Source organism: Bombina bombina, chromosome 6, assembly GCF_027579735.1.
Source record: "Bombina bombina isolate aBomBom1 chromosome 6, aBomBom1.pri, whole genome shotgun sequence".
Lineage (NCBI taxonomy): Eukaryota > Metazoa > Chordata > Amphibia > Anura > Bombinatoridae > Bombina > Bombina bombina.
In genome coordinates, this window is record NC_069504.1 from 558,517,333 (window position 1) to 558,544,274 (window position 26,942).

At 41.2% G+C, this 26,942-nt stretch overlaps 1 protein-coding gene across 1 annotated transcript in view; it reads right to left on the reverse strand.

The window, feature by feature from the left end:
• Positions 1–26,942, reverse strand: part of RFX7 (regulatory factor X7) — a 592,746-nt gene that overhangs the window by 489,047 nt on the left and 76,757 nt on the right. Inside the window, exon 2 of the mRNA XM_053717507.1 lies at positions 12,530–12,554. Within this exon, the coding sequence (XP_053573482.1) occupies positions 12,530–12,554 (25 nt within the window). The remainder of the gene's footprint in view (positions 1–12,529; positions 12,555–26,942) is intronic.

Sequence of the window (26,942 nt, forward strand, 5' to 3'; positions counted from 1 at the left end):
CAAGCGTTCAATCTCCAAGCAGTCAGTTGCAGAGAAAACAGAATTTATGTTTACCTGATAAATTACTTTCTCCAACGGTGTGTCCGGTCCACGGCGTCATCCTTACTTGTGGGATATTCTCTTCCCCAACAGGAAATGGCAAAGAGCCCAGCAAAGCTGGTCACATGATCCCTCCTAGGCTCCGCCTACCCCAGTCATTCGACCGACGTTAAGGAGGAATATTTGCATAGGAGAAACCATATAATACCGTGGTGACTGTAGTTAAAGAAAATAAATCATCAGACCTGATTAAAAAACCAGGGCGGGCCGTGGACCGGACACACCGTTGGAGAAAGTAATTTATCAGGTAAACATAAATTCTGTTTTCTCCAACATAGGTGTGTCCGGTCCACGGCGTCATCCTTACTTGTGGGAACCAATACCAAAGCTTTAGGACACGGATGAAGGGAGGGAGCAAATCAGGTCACCTAAATGGAAGGCACCACGGCTTGCAAAACCTTTCTCCCAAAAAATAGCCTCAGAAGAAGCAAAAGTATCAAACTTGTAAAATTTGGTAAAAGTGTGCAGTGAAGACCAAGTCGCTGCCCTACATATCTGATCAACAGAAGCCTCGTTCTTGAAGGCCCATGTGGAAGCCACAGCCCTAGTGGAATGAGCTGTGATTCTTTCAGGAGGCTGCCGTCCGGCAGTCTCGTAAGCCAATCTGATGATGCTTTTAATCCAAAAAGAGAGAGAGGTAGAAGTTGCTTTTTGACCTCTCCTGTTACCAGAATAAACAACAAACAAGGAAGATGTTTGTCTAAAATCCTTTGTAGCATCTAAATAGAATTTTAGAGCGCGAACAACAGCCAAATTGTGCAACAAACGTTCCTTCTTCGAAACTGGTTTCGGACCCAAAGAAGGCACGACTATCTCCTGGTTAATGTTTTTGTTAGAAACAACTTTTGGAAGAAAACCAGGTTTAGTACGTAAAACCACCTTATCTGCATGGAACACCAGATAAGGAGGAGAACACTGCAGAGCAGATAATTCTGAAACTCTTCTAGCAGAAGAAATTGCAGCCAAAAACAAAACTTTCCAAGATGATAACTTAATATCAACGGAATGTAAGGGTTCAAACGGAACCCCCTGAAGAACTGAAAGAACTAAGTTGAGACTCCAAGGAGGAGTCAAAGGTTTGTAAACAGGCTTGATTCTAACCAGAGCCTGAACAAAGGCTTGAACATCTGGCACAGCTGCCAGCTCTTTGTGAAGTAACACAGACAAGGCAGAAATCTGTCCCTTCAAGGAATTTGCAGATAATCCTTTCTCCAATCCTTCTTGAAGAAAGGATAGAATCCTAGGAATCTTTACCTTGTCCCAAGGGAATCCTTTAGATTCACACCAACAGATATATTTTTTCCATATTTTGTGGTAAATTTTTCTAGTTACAGGCTTTCTGGCCTGAACAAGAGTATCAATAACAGAATCTGAGAACCCTCGCTTTGATAAGATCAAGCGTTCAATCTCCAAGCAGTCAGCTGGAGTAGGACCAGATTCGGATGTTCGAACGGACCTTGAACAAGAAGGTCTCGTCTCAAAGGTAGCTTCCATGGTGAAGCCGATGACATATTCACCAGATCTGCCTACCAAGTCCTGCGTGGTTACGCAGGAGCTATCAAGATCACCTACGCCCTCTCCTGATTGATCCTGGCTACCAGCCTGGGGATGAGAGGAAACGGCGGGAATACATAAGCTAGGTTGAAGGTCCAAGGTGCTACTAGTGCATCTACTAGAGTCGCCTTGGGATCCCTGGATCTGGACCCGTAGCAAGGAACCTTGAAGTTCTGACGAGAGGCCATCAGATCCATGTCTGGAATGCCCCACAGTTGAGTGATTTGGGCAAAGATTTCCGGATGGAGTTCCCACACCCCCGGATGCAATGTCTGACGAATCAGAAAATCCGCTTCCCAAGTTTCCACTCCTGGGATGTGGATTGCAGACAGGTGGCAGGAGCGAGTCTCCGCCCATTGAATGATTTTGGTCACTTCTTCCATCGCCAGGGAACTCCTTGTTCCCCCCTGATGGTTGATGTACGCAACAGTCGTCATGTTGTCTGATTGAAACCGTATGAACTTGGCCCTCGCTAGCTGAGGCCAAGCCTTGAGAGCATTGAATATCGCTCTCAGTTCCAGAATATTTTTTTGATGGAACAGGATGAATCACTTCCAGAAGATAACCTTGGAAGACTATTTCTAGCGCCCAAGGATCCAGAACATCTCTTGCCCAAGCCTGAGTGAAGAGAGAGAGTCTGCCCCCCACCAAATCCGGTCCCGGATCGGGGGCCCGCATCTCATGCTGTCTTGGGAGCAGTGGCAGGTTTCTTGGCCTGCTTTCCTTTGTTCCAGCCTTGCCTTGGTCTCCAGGCTGGATTGGCTTGAGAAGTATTACCCTCCTGCTTAGAGGACGTAGCACTTGGGGCTGGTCCGTTTCTGCGAAAGGGACGAAAATTAGGTTTATTTTTGGCCTTGAAAGACCTATTCTGAGGAAGGGCGTGGCCCTTGCCCCCAGTGATATCAGAGATAAACTCTTTCAAGTCAGGGCCAAACAGTGTTTTCCCCTTGAAAGGAATGTCAAACAATTTGTTCTTGGAAGACGCATCCGCTGACCAAGATTTTAACCAAAGCGCTCTGCGCGCCACAATAGCAAACCCAGAATTTTTCGCCGCTAACCTAGCCAATTGCAAGGTGGCGACTAGGGTGAAAGAATTAGCCAATTTAAGAGCACGAATTCTGTCCATAATCTCCTCATAAGAAGAAGAATTACTAATAATCGCCTTTTCTAGCTCATCGCACCAGAAACACGCGGCTGTAGTGACAGGGACAATGCATGCAATTGGTTGTAGAAGGTAACCTTGCTGAACAAACATCTTTTTTAGCAAACCTTCTAATTTTTTATCCATAGGATCTTGGAAAGCACAACTATCTTCTATGGGTATAGTGGTGCGCTTGTTTAGAGTAGAAACCGCCCCCTCGACCTTGGGGACTGTCTGCCATAAGTCCTTTCTGGGGTCGACTATAGGAAACAATTTTTTAAATATGGGGGGAGGTACGAAAGGTACACCGGGCCTGTCCCATTCTTTATTAACAATGTACGCCACCCGCTTGAGTATAGGAAAAGCTTCGGGGGGCCCCGGGGCCTCTAGGAACTTGTCCATTTTACATAGTGTTTCTGGAATGACCAGATAATCACAATCATCCAAATTGGATAACACCTCCTTAAGCAGAGCGCGGAGATGTTCCAACTTAAATTTAAAAGTAATCACATCAGGTTCAGCTTGTTGAGAAATTTTTCCTGAATCTGAAATTTCTCCCTCAGACAAAACCTCCCTGGCCCCCTCAGACTGGTGTAGGGGCCCTTCAGAAACAATATCATCAGCGGCCTCATGCTCTTCAGTATTTTCTAAAACAGAGCAGTCGCGCTTTCGCTGATAAGTGGGCATATTGGCTAAAATGTTTTTGATAGAATTATCCATTACAGCCGTTAATTGTTGCATAGTAAGGAGTATTGGCGCGCTAGATGTACTAGGGGCCTCCTGTATGGGCAAAACTGGTGTAGACGAAGGAGGGGATGATGCAGTACCATGCTTACTCCCCTCACTTGAGGAATCATCTTGGGCATCATTTTTACTAAATTCATTATGACATAAATCACATCTATTTAAATGAGAAGGAACCTTGGCTTCCCCACAGTCAGAACACAATCTATCTGGTAGTTCAGACATGTTAAACAGGCATAAACTTGATAACAAAGCACAAAAAACGTTTTAAAATAAAACCGTTACTGTCACTTTAAATTTTAAACTGAACACACTTTATTACTGCAATTGCGAAAAAGTATGAAGGAATTGTTCAAAATTCACCAAAATTTCACCACAGTGTCTTAAAGCCTTAAAAGTATTGCACACCAAATTTGGAAGCTTTAACCCTTAAAATAACGGAACCGGAGCCGTTTTTAAATTTAACCCCTTTACAGTCCCTGGAATCTGCTTTGCTGAGACCCAACCAAGCCCAAAGGGGAATACGATACCAAATAATGCCTTCAGAAAGACTTTTCTATGTATCAGAGCTCCACACACATGCAGCTGCATGTCATGCTGTTCTCAAAAACAAGTGCGCCATACCGGCGCGAAAATGAGGCTCTGACTATGATTAGGGAAAGCCCCAATAGAATAAAGTGTCTAAAACAGTGCCTGCCAATATTATTTTACAAAAAATACCCAGATTAAATGATTCCTCAAGGCTAAATATGTGTAAATATGATCGATTTAGCCCAGAAAATGTCTACAGTCTTAATAAGCCCTTGTGAAGCCCTTATTTACTGTGTGAATAAAAATGGCTTACCGGATCCCATAGGGAAAATGACAGCTTCCAGCATTACATCGTCTTGTTAGAATGTGTCATACCTCAAGCAGCAAAAGACTGCTCACTGTTCCCCCAACTGAAGTTAATTCCTCTCAACAGTCCTGTGTGGAACAGCCATGGATTTTAGTAACGGTTGCTAAAATCATTTTCCTCATACAAACAGAAATCTTCATCTCTTTTCTGTTTCAGAGTAAATAGTACATACCAGCACTATTTTAAAATAACAAACTCTTGATTGAATAATAAAAACTACAGTTAAACACTAAAAAACTCTAAGCCATCTCCGTGGAGATGTTGCCTGTACAACGGCAAAGAGAATGACTGGGGTAGGCGGAGCCTAGGAGGGATCATGTGACCAGCTTTGCTGGGCTCTTTGCCATTTCCTGTTGGGGAAGAGAATATCCCACAAGTAAGGATGACGCCGTGGACCGGACACACCTATGTTGGAGAAATTAGATTTGGATGCTTGAATGGACCTTGAATCAAAAAGGTCCCGTCTCAGTGGCAGAATCCATGGTGGCAGAGATGACATGTCCACCAGGTCTGCATACCAAGCGCTGCGTGTCCACGCAGGTACTATCTAAATCGCTGAAGCTCCTGTTTGATTCTGGCAATCAGATACGGAAGGAGAGGGAATGGTGGAAACACATAAGCCAGGTTGAACGACCAGGGTACTGCTAGAGTATCTATCAGTACTGCCTGAGGATCCCTTGACCTGGATCCGTAACTAGGAAGTTTGGCGTTCTGACCAGATCCAATTCTGGTGTGCCCCATAGCTGAACCAGTTGAGCAAACACCTCCGGATGGAGCTCCCACTCCCCCGTATGAAAAGTCTGATGACTTAGAAAATCTGCCTCCCAATTCTCTACACCTGGGATATAGATCGCTGATAGATGGCAAGAGTGAGTCTCTGCCCATCGGATTATCCTGGAAACTTCTATCATCGCCAAGGAACTCCTTGTTCCCCCCTGATGATTGATATAAGCTACAGTCGTGATGTTGTCCGACTGAAACCTGATGAATCCGGCCGAAGCCAGCTGAGGCCACGCCTGAAGAGCATTGAATATCGCTCTTAATTCCAGGATATTTATCGGTAGGAGGGCCGCCTCCTCAGTCCACAAACCCTGTGCTTTCAGGGAATTCCAGACTGCACCCCAACCCAGTAGGCTGGCGTCCGTCATCACAATAACCCACGCTGGCCTGCGGAAACACATTCCCCTGGACAGGTGATCCTGTGACAACCACCAAAGAAGAGAGAGTCTCTGGTCTCTTGATCCAGATTTATCTAAGGAGATAAATCTGCATAATCCCCATTCCACTGTTTGAGCATGCATAGTTGCAGTGGTCTGAGATGAAAGCGAGCAAACGGAACTATGTCCATTGCCGCTACCATAAGTCCGATTACCTCCATACACTGAGCCACTGACGGACGAGGAATGGAATGAAGAGCTCGGCAGGTGGTTAAAATCTTTGATTTCCTGACCTCCATTAGAAATATTTTCATGTCCACCGAATCTATCAGAGTTCCCAGGAATGGAACTCTTGTGAGAGGAATAAGAGAACTCTTTTTCACGTTCACTTTCCACCCATGAGATCTTAGAAAGGCCAACACTAAGTCCGTGTGAGACTTGGCAAGTTGGAAAGTTGATGCTTGAATTAAGATGTCGTCTAGATAAGGCGCCACTGCTATGCCCCTCAGCCTTAGGACAGCCAGAAGGGATCCTAGCACCTTTGTGAAGATTCTTGGCGCCGTGGCCAACCCGAAGGGAAGAGCCACAAACTGGTAATGCCTGTCCAGAAAGGCAAACCTGAGGAACTGGTGATGATCTTTGTGGATAGGAAATTGTAGATACGAATCCTTTAGATCCACGGTAGTCATATATTGACCCTCCTGGATCATTGGTAAAATAGTCTGAATTGTCTCCATCTTGAAGGATGGAACTCTTAGGAATTGGTTTAGGATCTTGAGATCTAGAATTGGTCTGAAGGTTCCCTCTTTTTTGGGAACCACAAACAGATTGGAGTAGAAACCTTGCCCCTGTTCTGTTTTCGGAACTGGGCAGATCACTCCCATGGTAAAAAGGTCTTCTACACAGCATAAGACCGCCTCTCTTTTTGTCTGGTTTACATTGAGAAAGATGGAACCTCCCCCTTGGAGGAGAATCTTTGAAATCTAGGAGATACCCCTGGGTTACAATTTATATGGCCCAGGAGTCCTGAACGTCTCTTGCCCAGGCCTGAGCAAAGAGAGAAAGTCTGCCCCCTACTTGATCCGGTCCCAGATCGGGGGCTACACCTTCATGCTGTCTTAGTGGCAGCAGCAGGCTTTTTGGCCTGTTTACCCTTGTTCCAAGCCTGGTTAGGTCTCCAGGTTGGCTTGAATTGAGCAAAGTTCCCCTCTTGCTTTGCAGCAGGGGAAGAGGAAGCGGGACCACCCTTGAAGTTTCGAAAGGAACGAAAATTATTTTGTTTGGTCCTTGTCTTATTTGACTTATCTTGAGGGAGGGCATGACCCTTCCCCTCCAGTGATGTCTGAAATTATCTTTTTCAGTGCAGGCCCGAATAGGGTCTTACCTTTGAAAGGGATGGTCAAAAGCTTAGATTTAGATGACACATCAGCTGACCAGGACTTAAGCCATAACGCTCTTCAAGCTAAAATGGCATAACCTGAATTCTTTGCCGCTAACTTAGCAAGATGAAAAGCGGCGTCTGTAATAAAAGAATTAGCCAACTTAAGGGCCTTAATTCTGTCCAAAATATCATCTAGTGGGGTCTCCATCTGAAGAGCCTCTTCTAGAGCATCAAACCAAAAAGCAGCTGCAGTGGTTATCGGAACAATGCAAGCTATAGGTTGAAGAAGAAAACCCTGATGAACAAAAATTTTCTTTAGGAGACCCTCTAATTTTTTATCCATAGGATCAATGAAAGCACAACTGTCTTCAATAGGTATAGTTGTACGCTTAGCCAGAGTAGAAATAGCTCCCTCCACCTTAGGGACCGTCTGCCATGAGTCCTTTATGGTGTCAGAAATGGGAAACATTTTCTTAAAAACAGGAGGGGGATCGAACGGAATACCTGGTCTATCCCACTCCTTAGTAACAATGTCCGAAATCCTCTTAGGGACCGGAAAAACATCAGTGTAAACAGGAACCTCTAAATATTTGTCCATTTTACACAATTTCTCTGGAACGACAATAGGGTCACAATCATCCAGAGTAGCTAAAACCTCCCTGAGCAATAAACGGAGGTGCTCTAGCTTAAATTTAAATGCTGTCATATCTGAATCTGTCTGAGGGAACATCTTTCCTGAATCAGAAATCTCTCCCTCAGACAGCAAATCCCTCATCCCTACCTCAGAACATTGTGAGGGAATATCGGATACGGCTACTAAAGCGTCAGAAGGCTCAGTGTTTGATCTTAACCCAGAGCTACTGCGCTTCCCTTGCAACCCTGGTAGTTTAGATAAAACCTCTGTGAGGGTAGTATTCATAACTGAAGCCATATCTTGCAAGGTGAAAGAATTAGAGGCACTAGAAGTACTTGGCGTCGCTTGTGCGGGCGTAACTGGTTGTGACACTTGGGGAGAACTAGATGGCGAAACCTGATTTACTTCTGTCTGAGAATAATTTAATGCCAAATGCTTATAAGTCAAAATATGCTGTTTGCACTTTATAGACATATCAGCACAATTGGGACACATTCATAGAGGGGGTTCCACAATGGCTTCTAAACAAATTGAACAATGAGTTTCCTCAGTGTCAGACATGTTTAACAGGCTAGTAATGAAGCAAACAAGCTTGGAAAACAATTTATTTAATGAAAAAAACACAATTTGCAAAAACAATACTGTACTTTTAAGAGAAAAAAAGGCATACACAAACTGCAAAACAGGTTAAAATTGCTTCAAAAATTCAAAATTTTTAACAGTGCACCCACTAAGCTTTAGAAGGATTTCACCACAAGTAAAAAAGCAAGACCCCCAAATGAAAAAAACGGATTGATAAGTGTCTAAAACCGGTTAAAAAACCCTAAAGCACCTTGCCACAGCTCTGCTGTGGCCCTACCTGCCCTTAGGAAGCTATAATATGGGGTTTAAAGCTTCAATTAGTCCCTCAGAAGACTCTCAGGACCTCAGGAGAAGTTGCTTGCTGCTTGTAAATATAGGCCCCGCCCACCTCACTCGATGTTGCTGGGGCCTACACAAAACTAACAAACCCTGCCTGAAAGCCATGTGGGTTATAAACAACCCAAAAGAACCCTCAAGTAAATATCCCATAAAACAGAAAACGTTACTCCCAGACACAAAAACGTTTGTCCCAAATTCACATAACAAACTGAGTGCCCAAAAAAAATTAACCCTTTATGCAAGCTAGTAAAAACCTCTGATAACACCAGGATTACTGCTTACCCTTCCCCTAATGGGGACACTGTCAGCCTTTCTGAGTTAACACAGTCTCTGCAGAAAATATGACTGAACATACCTCATTGCTGTATAGCAAGAAACCGTTCCTCACACTGAAGTTTTCCTGTACTCCTCAGCTCTTGTGGGAACAGCAGTGGACCTTAGTTACAAATGCTAAGATCATCATCCTCCAGGCAGAAATCTTCATCTATGTCCTGCCTGAGAGTAAATAGTACAACACCGGTACCATTTAAAAATAAACACTTGATTGAAGATAAAATAAAACTAACAGTTTAACACCTCTTCTCTTTACCCTTCCTGCTTAGAGACAGCAAAGAGAATGACTGGGGGGGTGGAGTTAAGGGGGGAGCTATATAGACAGCTCTGTTGTGGAGCTCTCTTTGCTACTTCCTGTCAGGAAGGACAATATCCCACAAGTTAGGATGAATCAGTGGACTCTGTACATCTTGCAAAAGAAAACTGCACCTTTATACCCCCAATGGCTGGAGCACTCACCACCTCCTATGACCCAGGCCAAACAGAGAAACTGCTTCTTATCCGGTAAACTACACGGACAGGAAGAGAGGAAATCAGTGTGACCACACCCGGTCACGTGGTGCGCAATGCAGGACCGCCCCTGCTATAGGAAAAAGGCTGTGCAGCTTACAAAAACCTGTACGTTCCAACATCTGCCTGAATCTTATCTCACACATATAATCATAATAAAATAAATTATGTGAATAATCCCCCTCCGGAGATATTAACCTTCGATTCCATACAGATAAAAGGAACCACATTGTGACCCTGTCCTCTTGTGTTATCATATGTATAAAAAATTAAACAATCTTACCGGAATCTATGCTGTGGAACAGAAACACAGCCTCTCAAGTTTGACTGTCTTGTAGCATCACTCCTGAAATAGACTTGAGTGATAGAAGCAGGCAGTGAAACTCGTCAACACTGCTTAGGAGCTGGATGGATTTGCAGAAAGACTCTCCTTGCATCTCCAGTGCATTCGTCAATGCTCTCACTGAGAGGCTGACAAGACTACTTAAAACTCCAGTCCCATTTCGAAGGGCAGATACCCTTCATAAGGAACTACTCCGTATCTTCTGAAACTTCTCTGCCAACCTCCTGTGATGAAAGGCAAAGAATGACTGGGATATGAGGGAAGTATTTGAGAATTTGGCTGGGGTGTCTTTGCCTCCTCCTGGTGGCCATGTTTATTAATTTCCCAACAGTAAGGAATGATGCAGCGGACTCTGATCATATTAAGAAGGAAAAATTAAATACCGCCGAGGGCTCCCCTTTAGCTTGATGATTACATACGAGGGCACTACCCACATCTATTAAGGCTCACAGAATTTGGACAAAATCTCAAAAAGCTTAGGTATCCCACTGAAGCATCCAGGACCACCAACATCCTCATCAGAAATCACACTCAACTTCAAGGACAATAACAACTTTGCTCTGAGACCCACATAGCAGAAAATCTTACCTAAAAAAAGAAAAGACAGAATCAGCACTACACCACCTCCTCCCTTGGATAATACTCGAACTTGAAACAACAATACTTATCCATAGTGGAGAATCAAAAGTTTCGAATATACGACGCAACAGAGAGGTATCATTAAGTGTTGTAAAAAATGTATAGTTACACCTTTATATACCATTATTTATATTTACTACTTGTTGAAACTATATTATTTTCACACATATATATATATATATATACACACACATACATACACACACACACATATATATATATATATATATATATATATATATATATATATATATATATATATACATATATATATATATATACACATACATACATACACACACATATATATATATATATATATATACACACACACACATATACATACACACACACACACACACACACATATATATATATAAATCCAAATGAATTAAGGAATAGCGCAAAAACAGTCCAAAGGCACCTGCTCTTAAAAAGTGAATAAATTTTAATATAATCCAAGATAAAAAAACATTGTAGTACAAAAATATGCAGTGAACAAGTGCTGAGGCACGAAACATGTTTGCAGACAGGTGTCTCTGTACACACTGAGTTATTTTTTAACTCCTATTTTTGTACTACAATGTTTTTTTTATCTTGGATTATATTAAAATGTATTCACTTTTTAAGAGCAGGTGCCTTTGGACTGTTTTTGCGCTATTCCTTAATTCATTTGGATTTCTACATTTCTCTGGAGTGTTTGCAGACACTCTGATTAAGCAGCTGCAGCAGTTCAAGTCTCCCTGCATCCACCCACTCTCCATTGTGCCGGGGAAGAGATCACAAGTTACACGCTGAGGATCGAGGATCAACGAACAGCGGTGACATACATTTGGGTAAGCTGATACATGTAGCGCTTAGGTTTGGTGTCTTTGTTCTTTTATATATATATATATATATATATATACATATACATACATACACACATTAGGGCTGGGCGATATGACCCAAAAAAAATAAATCGCAATTTGTTTGGGGAAAAAAAACCCAATTGCGATTTAATCGCGATTTTATTAAAAATGACTATAACACCTTCATTTAGCATTAAACAATTTATTTAACACTACAGAATCTTAATGTACATGTTTATCAATGTCCAATACACTATTTGAGCATAAAAATACAAAACAAAAAATAGTTACAATAAAATTTGCTGCCTGTGATGTGATAAAATAGTAGCCACTAGCCAGTTATTAGGTCTTATGACACACAAGTTCACACAACATTCATGTTTTATTGAACAGTCATTCTTATAGTGTGGACACAGTGGTATGATTAACATATGAAGCAGTGTAACCCTTGTCTTTGGAACTAGAGAACTCTTTTCTAAATTCACCTTCCACCCATGAGATCTCAGGAAGGCTATGACAATGTCGGTATGAGACTTTGCTCGATGGCAAGATGGCGCTATTGCAATGCACCGTGGTCTTAGGACCGCCAAAAGAGACCTCAGAACTTTTGTGAAAATTTTGGGTGCTGTGGCCAACCCAAAAGGAAGAGCCACAAACTGGAAATGTTTGTCCAGAAATGCAAATCTTAGGAACTTGTGATGTTCCCTGAAGATAGCAACATGAAGATATGCATCCAAGATTGGCCTGAAAGTTCCCTCCTTTTTGAGAACTACGAACAGATTGCAATAAAAACCTTCTACTTGTTCCTGAGTAGGAACTGGAACAATTACTCCCATGGAGGAGAGGTCTCTTACACAACATAAGAACGCCTCTCTTTTTATCTGGTTTGTAGATAACCTTAAAAGGAGAAACCTTCCCCGAGGAGGAAAGGTTTTGAACTCCAGTTTATATCCCCTGGACACAATATCTATAGTCCAGGGATCCTGAACATCTCTTACCCAGGCCTGAACAAAAAAGGAGAGTCTGCCCCCGACCAGATCCGGCCCTGGATCGGGGGCAACCCCTTGATGCTGTCTTGGAATCGGCAGCAGGCTTCTTGGATTGTTTCCCCTTGTTCCATGACTCGTTGGGTCTCCAAGTAGGCTTAGGCTGGGTAAAGTTTCCGTCCTGTCTGGCGGAGGAAACGAAGGAATTACTCTTGAAATTTTGAAAGGAATGAAAATTACTTTGACGTCCCTTTTGCTTGTTTCTCTTATCCTGAGGAAGTAGATGACCCTTACCTCCAGAGATATCGGAAATAATTTCCTATAGACCAGGTCCAAACGAGGACTTTCCCTTGTAAGGAATTGCTAGAAGCTTAGACTTGGAGGACACATCCGCAGACCAGGGTTTTAACCACATGGCTCCGCGGGCCAAGATAGAAAACCCCAAAATCTTTGCAGCTAATTTAGTAATTTTCAACGAAGCATCAGTTATAAAGGCATTAGCTAATTTCAGCGCCTTATTCCTATCTTGGATTTCCTCCAAAGGGGTCTCAGTTCTGAGAGACTCAAACAGAGCGTCAAACCAATAAGCTGCTGCACTAGTAACCGTAGCAATCCATTCAGCAGGCAGCAACAATAACCCCTGATGAATATAAATCCTCTTAAGTAATCCTTCCAACTTCTTGTCCATAGGATCCTTAAAAGCACAGCTATCCTCAATAGGAATAGTCGTACGCTCAGCTAGGGTGGAAACAGCTCCTTCCACCACCTTAGGGACTGTCTGCCAATTTTCCTTTATAGCATCTGCTACTGGAAATATTCTCTTGAAGACCGGGGATAGAGAAAAAGGAATACCTGGTCTGTCCCATTCCTTAGAGACAATCTTCAAAGTCTTCTTAGGTATTGGAAAAACATCTGAATACGAGGGAGTTTCAAAATATCTATCCATCTTACACAACTTTTCAGGAGCCACTACTACTGTAGAGTCACAATCATCTAAAGTTGTTAAGACCTCCCTGAGTAACAGACGGAGGTGTTCTAACTTAAACCTGAAAGAAACCACCTCCGAATCTGAAAAAGGTGCTGAACTCCCAGAATCAGAAAGTTCACCTAGAAGAGGTTTGCTCGTGAAAAATCCTTTCTTTGTAACTCAAGGCCCTCTCAACACATGAGGGACAAAAGGGAATAGGGGGTTCAACCTGAGCATTCAAACACATAAAGCAAAGAGCAGATTGATCAGCTCCTGTATCCATCTCAACCCACATAAAACTTAAAATAAAAACCTTCTTCTTTTATTATTTTTTTTTTTTAAATATATATATATATATATATATATATATATATATATATATATATATATATATGCAACTGTGTCTTTAAAACAGAAAAAGATACCTAGTAAAGTAAAACCCCAATAAGTAACGATTTGAGATGAAAAGATTAACTTAAACCGTTATAAAAATAAATCTTCTGCCGTTTTTATATTAGATAAAAGCTAAAAAAAAATGATGTTTTTTTAGACACATGCACACCTCAGCAGCCTGCTGAGGTGCCTACCTGCCACCAAATACACAACTTTCTTCCCAGGAACAACCGGATTCTGATATCAGAAGGAGCCGGAGAAAACACAGAAAATCCCCACTTGCAGAAAGTGCTTCTACCGCCTGACTGAATATGAGTAAACAGTAGACATGTGGCAGTAGCGCTCCATGCGACTTCCCTTCAGCCCGGACTAACCAGAATGAGAAAGCGCGTGGAAATAGGCCCCGCATATCATGGGCGTAAACCAAAAAAACGTATCTAGAACGGCATGGATGCCATAATACCGATACATGAAAATTGTAATAAAAAGCAGTCTCCCATACAAAAAAACCCAGTGCCTGTACATACTGTCATGAGAAATGACCCCTTATATTTTGAGAAAAAAAGGGGAGTTTTGTCCCAGAGCTGCTCTAACAGCTTCCATTAGTGTAAAAAGCTAAGTGCCATAATCACTCTGCCTATTGTTCCAGAATGAATAAAATAGCACTTACCTCAATGCTGCCCAACAGCAGGATCGTCCATCAGGTGTAAGAGGATCCTATTTCTCCCTCTCATAGCCCTGTGGAAGCAGATCAGCCAGAGTTACCATGTGCTTAGGCTATCTATAATGGAGCAGCAACATCTTAGGAGGCGCAGTGAGAATTATGTCCCACCAGTTCCTAATGCTTTAAAGCCACCAAAAAGCCCTGCTGTAGAGACTGATCAGGTCTAGGCTATAACCCAGATCAAAGTAGCACATTCTGGCACTACTTAAAAACAACAAACTCTTGATTGGAGAAACTTTTTCTAACACCTCACTTTGCCATCTCCTATTACTAACGCAGGCAAAGAGAATGACCGGGTTGGAGGGGACTATTTAACAGCTTTGCTGTAGGTGCTCTTTGCCGTCTCCTGCAGGCAGGAAGAGAATATCCCATAAGTAATAAAGATGATCCGTGGACTCGTCGTGTCCTTGAGAGGAAAACAAAACAAAAAAAACGGTATATATATATATATATACACATACACACATACATAATATACAATCACATACACACAGTTGCACACAGATATATATAAATAAAAAACCATTGTAGATGCAGTTAAGTTAAACCAGCAGCAGAGGGGACTGCAGTTTTAGCCTTTTTGGGAGCCGTGGGGTTAACTGCATCTGCTACGTATTTGAGCCAGAGGAGCAGGAGATTGTGTCAGAGGTTCCATAATGTTCACAAACCCTAAGTTTCAGACTACAGACGTCCCTAGGGGGAAATATAAGTAAGTGGCTTTCTCTCCTGTTCATTTCTGCATGGGCTCTTCTTTTAGATTTCTAGATTGATCGGCTGCCTATGAGAACAGAAAGTGATAGTAAAACAGCCATTTTACAAGTGTGTGCTAAAAGCAACCACTAGATGGAGCTGGTTTGCAAGAAATCACAAACAATTCATTATTACAGCCACTTCTGAGGATTTTTCTATTTAGGAAAAAATCGCAATTCGATTGATCGCGGTTTTAAATCGCATATGCGATTAATCGTGCAGTGTATATATATATATATATATATATATATATATATATATATATATATACATACAGACATACATATACACATGCATACATATGCATACATATACACATACATATATACATACATACACTGTATATATATTCATAACCTACAGAATTATTTTATTACATTGAGTATGCATTTAAATTGCAGCACTAATGTTCTATTAAAAAATAAGCAAGCTTAATAAAATAGAGTAATATTCTTAGTTCCAGAGTGAGCAATCTCTGTGCCTGTAGAAATATTGCAAGTAATCATGCTCCATAGCATGCAGTTATATTCTATTTTGTGCAGTGCAGTATATCAGAATGGACAAAAAAAATGGCACTGCCTTGCATAGAGAATATGTGGGGTAAAATGATTAGAGGGACCTAGCACTGCACCCACAAATCAGTTATATAAAATGCGAGTAAGCTCTATAGCAACAATAATAGTGTAAAGTAAGCCAGCAGAGTTCTATAGTTGGCAGTATGATTATAATGCAGAGGAGACAAGCTCTTTACCTTGCAATGGTGACCTATGCCAAGTGAGTCCCACTACACAACACTACCACAGTCATTCACCGGACCCCCAAGCAGCAAGCACGAATACTTTGAATGGAGTATTTGGGCGCAGACCGTGCATCCTGCTGGCCAGCTTTCTATTCATGGTGGGAGGGAGCCGCTGTGCTTGCTGCTGCACCGGACAAGGAAATGCTGCTAGTCTATTCAGCACTGCATGGCCGGCTATATCCCTCCAGCTAGATCAGACACGGCTGCCCCCCGGCCCCCCCTCAGCCTGAGCTCAGTCAGTCACCATGTGCTAGTACAACAGTACTAGCTAGTACTAGTCACTGCCACCCCCCTTACCTGCATGTGGCCGCCGCGGTGCCCTCCTGTACGTCATAGGTGGCATCATAGTGGGCAGGGCTATATATATATATATATATATATATATATATATATATATATATATACACATACATACTCACACATATACATACACACATACATATATACATATACACACATACATACACATATACACACATACATACACACATACACACACACAACCAATAAGAAAAATGACTAGCGCCCAATTAATGATTCATCAGTATAAAAAACATAATTTATGCTTACCTGATAAATTTATTTCTCTTGTAGTGTATTCAGTCCACGGATCATCCATTACTTATGGAATATATTCTCTTCCCAACAGGAAATTGCAAGAGGATCACCCAAGCAGAGCTGCTACATAGCTCCTCCCCTCACATGTCATATTCAGTCATTCGACCAAAACAAGACGAGAAAGGAGGAACCATAGGGTGCAGTGGTGACTGAAGTATTAATTAAAATATAGATCTGCCTTAAAAAGACAGGGCGGGCCGTGGACTGAATACACTACAAGAGAAATAAATTTATCAGGTAAGCATAAATTATGTTTTCTCTTGTTAAGTGTATTCAGTCCACGGATCATCCATTACTTATGGGATACCAATACCAAAGCTAAGTACACGGATGATGGGAGGGACAAGGCAGGCACTTAAACGGAAGGAACCACTGCCTGTAGAACCTTTCTCCCAAAAACAGCCTCCGAAGAAGCAAAAGTGTCAAATTTGTAAAATTTTGAAAAAGTGTGAAGCGAAGACCAAGTCACAGCCTTGCAAATCTGTTCAACAGAGGCCTCATTCTTAAAGGCCCAGGTGGAAGCCACAGCTCTAGTGGAATGAGCTGTAATTCTTTCAGGGGGCTGCTGTCCAGCAGTCTCATAGGCTAAACGTATTATGCTACGAAGCCAAAAGGAGAGAGAGGTTGCCGAAGCTTTTTGACCTCTCCTCTGTCCAGAGTAAATGACAAACAGGGAAGAAGTTTGACGAAAATCTTTAGTTGCCTGTAAATAGACACGGACTACTTCCAGATTATGCAAAAGTCATTCCTTCCTAGAAGAAGGATTAGGACATAATGACGGAATAACAATCTCCTGATTGATATTCCTGTTAGAGACTACCTTAGGTAAAAACCCAGGTTTAGTACGCAGAACTACCTTCTCTGAATGGAAAATCAGATAAGGAGAATCACAGTGTAAGGCAGACAATTCCGAGACTCTTCGAGCCGAGGAAATAGCCATCAAAAATAGAACTTTCCAAGATAAAAGTTTAATATCAACGGAAAGAAGGGGTTCAAACGGAACTCCTTGAAGAACTTTAAGAACCAAGTTTAAGCTCCACGGAGGAGCAACAGCTTTAAATACAGGCTTAATCGTAGCCAAAGCTTGACAAAAGGCCTGGACGTCTGGAACTTCTGCCAGACGCTTGTGCAAAAGAATAGACAGAGCAGAAATCTGTCCCTTTAAGGAACTAGCTGATAAACCTTTTTCCAAGCCCTCTTGGAGAAAAGACAATATCCTCGGAATCCTAACCTTACTCCACGAGTAACTCTTGGATTCGCACCAATACAGGTATTTACGCCATATCTTATGGTAGATTTTTCTGGTAACAGGCTTTCGTGCCTGTATCAAAGTATCAATAACTGACTCGGAGAAGTCACGCTTTGATAGGATCAAGCGTTCAATCTCCACGCAGTCAGCCTCAGAGAAATTAGATTTGGATGATTGAAGGGACCTTGTATTAGAAGGTCTTTCCTCAAAGGTAGAGTCCATGGAGGACAGGACGACATGACCACTAGGTCTGCATACCAAGTCCTGCGTGGCCACGCAGGCGCTATCAGAATCACCAATGCTCTCTCCTGTTTTATCTTGGCAATCAGTCGAGGGAGCAGAGGAAACGGTGGAAACACATAAGCCATGTTGAAAAACCAAGGAGCTGCTAGAGCATCTATCAGCTTTGCTCCCGGGTCCCTGGACCTGGAACCGTAAAGAGGAAGTTTGGCGTTCTGGCGAGACGCCATGAGATCCAGTTCTGGTTTGCCCCAACGATGGACCAGTTGAGCAAATACCTCCGGATGGAGTTCCCACTCCCCCGGATGAAAAGTCTGACGACTTAGAAAGTCCACCTCCCAGTTCTCCACTCCTGGGATGTGGATCGCTGACAAGTGGCAAGAGTGAGACTCTGCCCAGCGAATTATCTTTGAGACTTCCAACATCGCTAGGGAGCTCCTAGTTCCCCCTTGATGGTTGATATAAGCCAGTCGTGATGTTGTCCGACTGAAATCTGATGAACCTCAGTGTCGCTAGCTGAGGCCAAGCTAGAAGAGCGTTGAATATTGCCCTTAGCTCCAGAATATTTATTTGGAGGAGTTTCTCCTCCTGAGTCCAGGATCCCTGAGCCTTCAGGGAATTCCAGACTGCGCCCCAGCCTAAGAGGCTGGCATCTGTTGTTACAATCGTCCAATCTGGCCTGCGAAAGGTCATACTCCTGGACAGATGGACCCGAGATAACCACCAGAGAAGAGAATCTCTGGTCTCTTGATCCAGATTTAGTAGAGGGGACAAATCTGAGTTATCCCCATTCCACTGACTTAGCATGCATAATTGCAGCGGTCTGAGATGCAGGCGCGCAAATGGCACTATATCCATTGCCGCTACCATTAAGCCGATTACTTCCATGCACTGAGCCACTGACGGGCGTGGAATGGAATGAAGGACCCGGCAAGCATTTAAGAGTTTTGATAACCTGGCCTCCGTCAGGTAAATTTTCATTTTTACAGAATCTATCAGAGTCCCTAGGAAGGAGACTCTTGTGAGTGGTGATAGAGAACTCTTTTCCACGTTCACCTTCCACCCATGCGACCTTAAAAATGCCAGAACTATCTCTGTATGAGACTTGGCAATTTGCAAGCTTGTCGCCTGTATCAGGATGTCGTCTAGATACGGAGCCACCGCTATGCCTCGCGGTCTTAGAACCGCCAGAAGAGAGCCCAGCACCTTTGTAAAGATTCTCGGGGCCGTAGCCAACCCGAAGGGAAGAGCTACAAACTGGTAATGCCTGTCTAGGAAGGCAAATCTTAGGAACCGATGATAATCTTTGTGAATCGGTATGTGAAGGTAGGCATCCTTTAAATCCACCGTGGTCATGTACTGACCCTCTTGGATCATGGGTAGGATAGTCCGAATAGTTTCCATTTTTAGGAATTTGTTTAAAATCTTTAGGTCCAAAATTGGCCTGAAGGTACCCTCTTTCTTGGGAACCACGAACAGATTTGAATAAAATCCCTGTCCTTGTTCCGTCCGCGGAACTGGGTGGATTACTCCCATTACTAGGAGGTCTTGTACGCAACATAGGAATGCCTCTTTCTTTATTTGGTTTTCTGATAACCTTGAAAGATGAAATCTCCCTAGAGGAGGAGAAGCCTTGAAGTCCAGAAGATATCCCTGAGATATGATCTCCAACTCCCAGGGATCCTGGACATCACTTGCCCACGCCTGGGCGAAGAGAGAAAGTCTGCCCCCCACTAGATCCGTTTCCGGATAGGGGGCCATCCCTTCATGCTGTCTTAGGGGCAGTAGCAGGTTTTCTGGCCTGCTTGCCCTTGTTCCAGGACTGGTTAGTTTTCCAGGCCTGTCTGTAACGAGCAACGGTTCCTTCCTGTTTTGGGGCGGAGGAAGCTGACGTTGCTCCTGCCTTGAAGTTTCGAAAGGCACAAAAATTAGACTGTTTGGCCTTTGATTTGGCCTTGTCCTGAGGAAGGGTATGACCCTTACCTCCCGTAATGTCAGCGATAATTTCTTTCAAGCCGGGCCCGAATAAGGTTTGCCCCTTGAAAGGAATATTAAGTAATTTAGATTTAGAAGTCACATCAGCTGACCAGGATTTAAGCCATAACGCTCTGCGTGCTTGAATGGCAAAACCGGAATTCTTAGCCGTTAGTTTAGTTAGATGTACAATGGCATCAGAAACAAATGCATTAGCTAGCTTAAGTGCTTTAAGCTTGTCCATAATTTCATCCAATGGAGCTGAGTGAATGGCCTCTTCTAGAGACTCAAACCAAAATGCCGCAGCAGCAGTGACAGGCGCAATGCATACAAGGGGCTGTAAGATAAAACCTTGTTGAACAAACATTTTCTTAAGGTAACCCTCCAATTTTTTATCCATTGGATCCGAAAAAGTACAACTATCTTCCACCGGGATAGTGGTACGCTTAGCTAAAGTAGAAACTGCTCCCTCCACCTTAGGGACCGTCTGCCATAAGTCCCGTGTAGTGGCATCTATTGGAAACATTTTTCTAAATATAGGAGGTGGGGAAAAGGGCACACCAGGTCTATCCCACTCCTTGCTAATAATTTCTGTAAGCCTTTTAGGTATAGGAAAAACGTCGGTACACACCGGTACTGCATAGTATCTATCCAGCCTACATAATTTCTCTGGAATCGCAACTGTGTTACAGTCATTCAGAGCCGCTAAAACCTCCCCTAGCAATACATGGAGGTTCTCAAGCTTAAATTTAAAATTAGAGATCTCTGAATCCGGTTTCCCTGGATCAGATCCGTCACCTACAGAATGAAGCTCTCCGTCCTCATGTTCTGCAAACTGTGACGCAGTATCGGACATGGCTCTTGTAGCACCAGCGCGCTCTATTCTTACCCTAGAGCAATCGCGCTTGCCTCTTAATTCTGGCAATTTAGATAATACTTCTGTCAGGGTATTATTCATAATATTAGCCATGTCTTGTAAGGTGATTTGTATGGCCGTCCCCAATGCACTTGGCGCCACAATATCACGCGCCTCCTGAGCGGGAGGCGAAGGTACTGACACGTGAGGAGAGTTAGTCGGCATAACTTCCCCCTCGTTGTCTGGTGATAACTCCTTTATAGATAAAGACTGACCTTTATTATTTAAAGTGAAATCAATACATTTAGTACACATGTTTCTGTGGGGCTCCACAGTGGCCTTTAAACATAGTGAACAAACAGATTCATCTGTGTCAGACATGTTTTAACAGACTAGCAATAAGACTAGTAGACTTGGAAAACACTGTAAATAATTTTACAAGTAATAAAGAAAAACGCTACTGTGCCTTTAAGAAGCACAGAAAACTGTCACAGTTGAAATAACAATGAACCAAATCAGTTATAGCAAACAAATTTTCACAGTAAATGTATTAAGTTAGCAGAGCATTGCACCCACTTGCAAATGGATGATTAACCCCTTAAAACCCAAACGGTTTTTATAAGCAAAAAAACGTTTTTTAATACAGTCAAAAAACCACTGTCACAGGTCTGCTGTGACTGATTACCTCACTCAAAATGACTTTTGAAGTCCCTTAAGCTGTCTGGAGACGACCCGGGTCAAGCAGAAGAAAGTAGGAAGACAGAGCCTGAATTTTTTACTGCGTCAAAAGAGCGCTAAAATAGGCCCCACCTACTCAATATTACAATATTGGGAGTTTCAGTTAATTGTTTCTATGCAGAAATATTGTCAGCCATGTGGAAAAATTTTATGCCCCAACAAGTTTTATCACCAATGTACCTCACAAAACGATTAAACATGCCAGTAAAATCGTTTTAAACATCCCTTTTTTAATGAGCATGTATCTCTATTGATAAGCCTGATACCAGTCTTCCTACTGCATTTAAGGCTTATAACATCACTTCAGTATTAATAGCATTTTCTCAGTCAAATTCCATTCCTTAGAAAATTACTTTACTGTATATATTTAAACCAGCCTGCTAACAGTCGCTCTCACTGTATTAAAGGCTTTTACTTACATTACATCGGTATCAGCAGTATTTTCTTAGTCAATTCCATTCCTTAGAAAAATAATTTACTGCACATACCTTGTTTGCAGGGTTCCCCGCACGCTATTCCCTTTCTGAAAGTTACCTCACTCCTCAGAATATGCGAGAACAGCCAGTGGATCTTAGTTACTGCCGCTAAGATCATAGAAAACGCAGGCAGATTCTTCTTCCAAATACTGCCTGAGAATAAACAACACACTCCGGTGTCATTTTAAAATAACAAACTTTTGATTGAAGAAATAAACTAAGTATAAAAACACCACAGACCTCTCACAACGTCCTATCTTTTAAGTTGAAAGAGAATGACTGAATATGACATGTGAGGGGAGGAGCTATGTAGCCGCTCTGATTGGGTGACCCTCTTGCAATTTCCTGTTGGGAAGAGAATATATTCCATAAGTAATGGATGATCCGTGGACTGAATACACTTAACAAGAGAAAACTTAAAGGGAACATTATACCCAAAAATGTTCTTTCATTATTCAATACAATTTTTAAAAATTTCCAATTTACTTCTGTTATCAAAAATATTTCATTCTCATGTTATTCTTTGTTAAAGAGATACCTAGGTAGGTAGTGTGCACATGCCTGAAGGACTACAGGACAGGAAATAGCACTGTCATCTAGTGCTCCTGCTAATGTATAACATTGTTGCAAAACTGTTGCTATATAGTGATGCAGACACGTGCACACTCTTGAGCTTACATGTCTGCTTTTCAAATAAGGATAACAAGAAAACGAAGAAAATATGATAATAGAAGTAAATTAGAAAGTTGTTTAAAATGTTATGTTTTTATTTACATCATGAAAGAAAAAAAAAATTGGGTTTTACATCCCTTTAAATCTATCCAAAGCATTCTTTATCAATGAGGAACATTGAGGCAGTGACTGACAAATCCCAAGAGCCTTAGTTCCCAAAACTTTACTTCAAGCTCACATATTATAGATATGTTAATATATGTTCCCAAAACTTCTGTCTGGCTGCTACTTATCATGAACAGGATTTCTTTAATCATTCACTTGTGTGATACAAAATAGAATGGAGAGAAAACCTTCTGGCAAGTCTACAAATTAAGAATAGCCTGAGCAAAAATAGCCACCTGTAAGATTCATCACAAACACATTGGCTAGTTTTAAACTAGCACTTAATGGACTAGTATCTTAAAAGGGGCAATGTGCTGTAAAATATACTCCATTTTAAATGGACCTTGTACCCTAGATTTTTCTTTGATAAATGTTTTGTAGATGACCCATTTATATAGCCCATCTGGGACTGTTTTTGTAACAATGTATAGTTTTGCTTATTTTATAATAACATTGTGGTTTATGTTACCTGTCTTTTCATACGCATGGAAGGGGGGAGGGTCTGCTCTTCTTGTTTTCCTTTCACTGGGTGTTCAAACCTAACCTCATCAACTGTGCTAAACTGGGAGCTTCTAAGTTAGTTTTTTAAAAGGTTTTATACTGGATTTTTAGATCAGTATCTGTGAGACCAACATTGTAAAGTATTTGTGATTTCTGTGATAATGACCTTGAATTTGGAGGGATATAAGACTGCTCATTTTAAAGGGGGCCTGGAAGTCCCTCTGTATTCTGATGGGCAAGATGAGAGCTATACCACTTTCTGCATTTATGTACCATTTGCATATTGTTCTAGCAGGTGATTACCATCGGTCATCACCGAAAAACCACCTGGGATAATGGTCTCTCCAGTGAATAAGAGGTCTCTCCAAATGAGTTTTAGCTTAACATGAAGTAATTATTACAGTTGTGAGTTTTATGGTAACTATGGGACAGCTGTAAGTTTAATGGCAACTATGTCCCTATGTCAGGTGTAAAGAGTAGAAAAAAAAAGACTGAGAAAACCCCATATAAAAAAAAAAAAAAAAAAAAAAAAGTAGTATAGGTAATTACCAAAACTAGGGTGAGCAAATGTTTATTATAGGTGCAATATAATCCCTGACTAGCATTACAAGTAGCCGGGTGGGGGCAGTGTTACTATTGTCCAATATTAGAGAATTTTCTGTTATTTATTAATGATACTTAAAGGGACACTGTACCCAAATTTTTTCTTTTGTAATTCAGAAAGAGCATGCAATTTTAAGCAACTTTCTAATTTACTCCTATTATCAATTTTTCTTCGTTCTCTTGCTATCATTATTTGAAAAAGAAGGCATCTAAGCTTTTTTTTTTTTGTTTCAATACTCTGGACAGCACTTTTTTATTGGTGGATGAATTTATCCACCAATCAGCAAGGACAACCCAGGTTGTTCACCAAAAATGGGCCGGCATCTAAACTTACATTCTTGCATTTCAAATAAAGATACCAAGAGAATGAAGAAAATTTGATAATAGGAGTAAATTATAAAGTTGCTTAAAATTTCATGATCAATCTGAATCACGAAAGAAAAATTTTGGGTACAGTGTCCCTTTAAAGGGACACTGAACCCAATTTTTTTTATTTCCTGATTCAGATAGAGCATACAATTTTATAAACAACTTTTATAAACAACTTTCTAATTTACTCCTATTATCAATTTTTCTTTGTTCTCTTGCTATCTTTATTTGAAAAAGAAGGCATCTAAATTTTTTTTGGTTTAGAACTCTGGACAGCAAGGACAACCCAGGTTGTTCACAAAAAAATGGGCCGGCATCTAAACTTGCATTCTTGCATTTCAAATAAAGATACCAAGAGAATAAAGAAAATTTGATAATAGGAGTAAATTAGAAAGTTGCTTAAAATTTCATGCTCTATCTGAATCACGAAAGAAAAAATTTGGGTTCAGTGCCCCTTTAAAGGGACATGAAACACAAACATTTTCTTTCATGATTCAGCCAGAACATACAATTTTAAACAACTTTCCAATTTACAATTATTTAAGTTGTTTATTTTTCTTGGTATCCTTTGATGAAGAAACAGTAATGCACTATTGGGAGCTAGTTAATGTATTGGGTGAGCCAGTAGCATGAAGAATATATGTGTAGTCACCAATCAGCATCTTTTGAGTCTACCCCTAGGTATCCCTTTCAACAAAGAATATCAAGAGAACAAAACAAATTAGATTACAGAATTGGAAAGTTATTTAAAATCACATGCTCTTTCTGAATCATGAAAGAAAAAAATGTGGGTTTTATGTCCCTTTAAGCTATCTAAAGTACAAATAATGTCATAATTTAACAAACTAATTTAACTACAATTTGTTCAACATACATTAAAATAAAACTTCCCTTATTGGTTCAAAAGGAACAGCAATCATAACTTCAAGGACAAGTTGGTCAAATTGATCTGGAGACAGGGATGATATGAGCCAACTCTTAAACCTTTCAGAAACCATCAAAGAAAATCAAGCAGCTGAGACAACTCAATCTTAGCTGTTGAATCATTGTGCTGAATCATCCAGGACGAGAAAGTATTCCATATCCTATAATACGTTGTGGAAGTGGTCTTCTTCCTAGCCTGAAGCAAAGTATCTAATAGTGCAGATTATAAATTCAGCTTCCGAAATCTTGTGATCTCAGCAACCATGCCATCAGGTTCAGAATTTGGGTGTAAAACAAGCCCTGATGCAACATCTCGTTGGATAAAGGAAGAAGCCAAGGAGGAACCACTGCAAGTCTCAGAAGCAGAGGAAACCAAGGCCGGAGAGGCCAGAAAATATGTTTAACTGCCATTCTGTTTGGGATATCTGGTTCCTGCTCAAATAATCTGCTTCCACAATTTGACTTCGGGAAAGGACAGCTGTTGGAACATATCGCTGAGCCCAAACAAATATGGGTGCAATCTCTCTCAGCACCTGAGCACTTCTGGTTCCCCTTTGATAACGAATGTATGATTTCACTGTCTTGTCAGTAAGGACTTTTATTGATTTGCTTTTCAGATGATTTTGGAAATAAAGAAGAGTTTGGAAGAATAGCTTTTATCTCCAGAATGTTTGAGGGGACTGAAATTTTGCGTCCCACTTCTCGTGTACATAATTCTGAAGACATACTGCTCCCCATCAAGAATCGCTTGAGTCAGTTCGTACAACAATCCAATCTGGATCTGATAAAGGAAGACACCCCTTGAAATGTTCATCCTCTATATCCACCAAAGAAGAGCTTTCTTAAATTGTGCCAGAAGATCTGTTGATTTAGACTTACATTTTTCCAAAGCTGTTGAAAGAAATTAAACTGGAAGAGTCATTTTCCACCATGCCCACTTCACTAGATGGATTACTGAGACCAAAAAACCTAAAACCCTCATCCATTCTCGAGCAGGCGAAGGGATAGAAGTTTGCTGAATAATATTACTAGACTGTTGCTTCTCTTCTTTCTTGTGTGGTGGTAAAGACACAATACACTTTTTTGTATCAAATTTGGCACCAAGGAATTCAATTGACTGGGTTGGCTGTACTCCACAGAACAGCGTTTGAGTTGCAAAAAAATGTGAGAAAGTCAGGATTCCAAAAATGTAAAAATCGCTTTATTTCATACTAGGCGATAAGCCTGCCCAGTCTATGTTTAAAAACTAAAACCCCCAAGCTAAAGTTACAACAACAAAAAAACTAAAATTACAGAAAAAAAATAAAAAAGGTATCCAAAATAAAAAATTTAAACCTAATCTAATAACCCAATAAAAATAAAAAATTCCCCCCAAATTAAAACACCTCCTAATCTAATACTAAACTACCAATAGCCCTTAAAAAGGAAATGTCCTAAGTTAAACAGCTCTTTTACCTCTAAAAAATATGAAATCTCCCCTAACAGTAAAAAACCCCCACCCACCAAAGCCTCCAAAATAAAAATAAAAATAAAAAAATAAATAAACTAGCCATTGCCTCTAAAGGGGCCTTTGTATGGGCATTGCCCTTAAAAGGGCATTCAGCTCTTTTTCAAGCCAAAAAAACTAAAATCTAAAAAAAATAAACACCCCAAAAATTAAAATAAAAATGCCTAAACCTAAGCCCCAAATAGGTACTCACTGTTCCTGAAGTCCGGCGGAGGTCTTTTTCCAG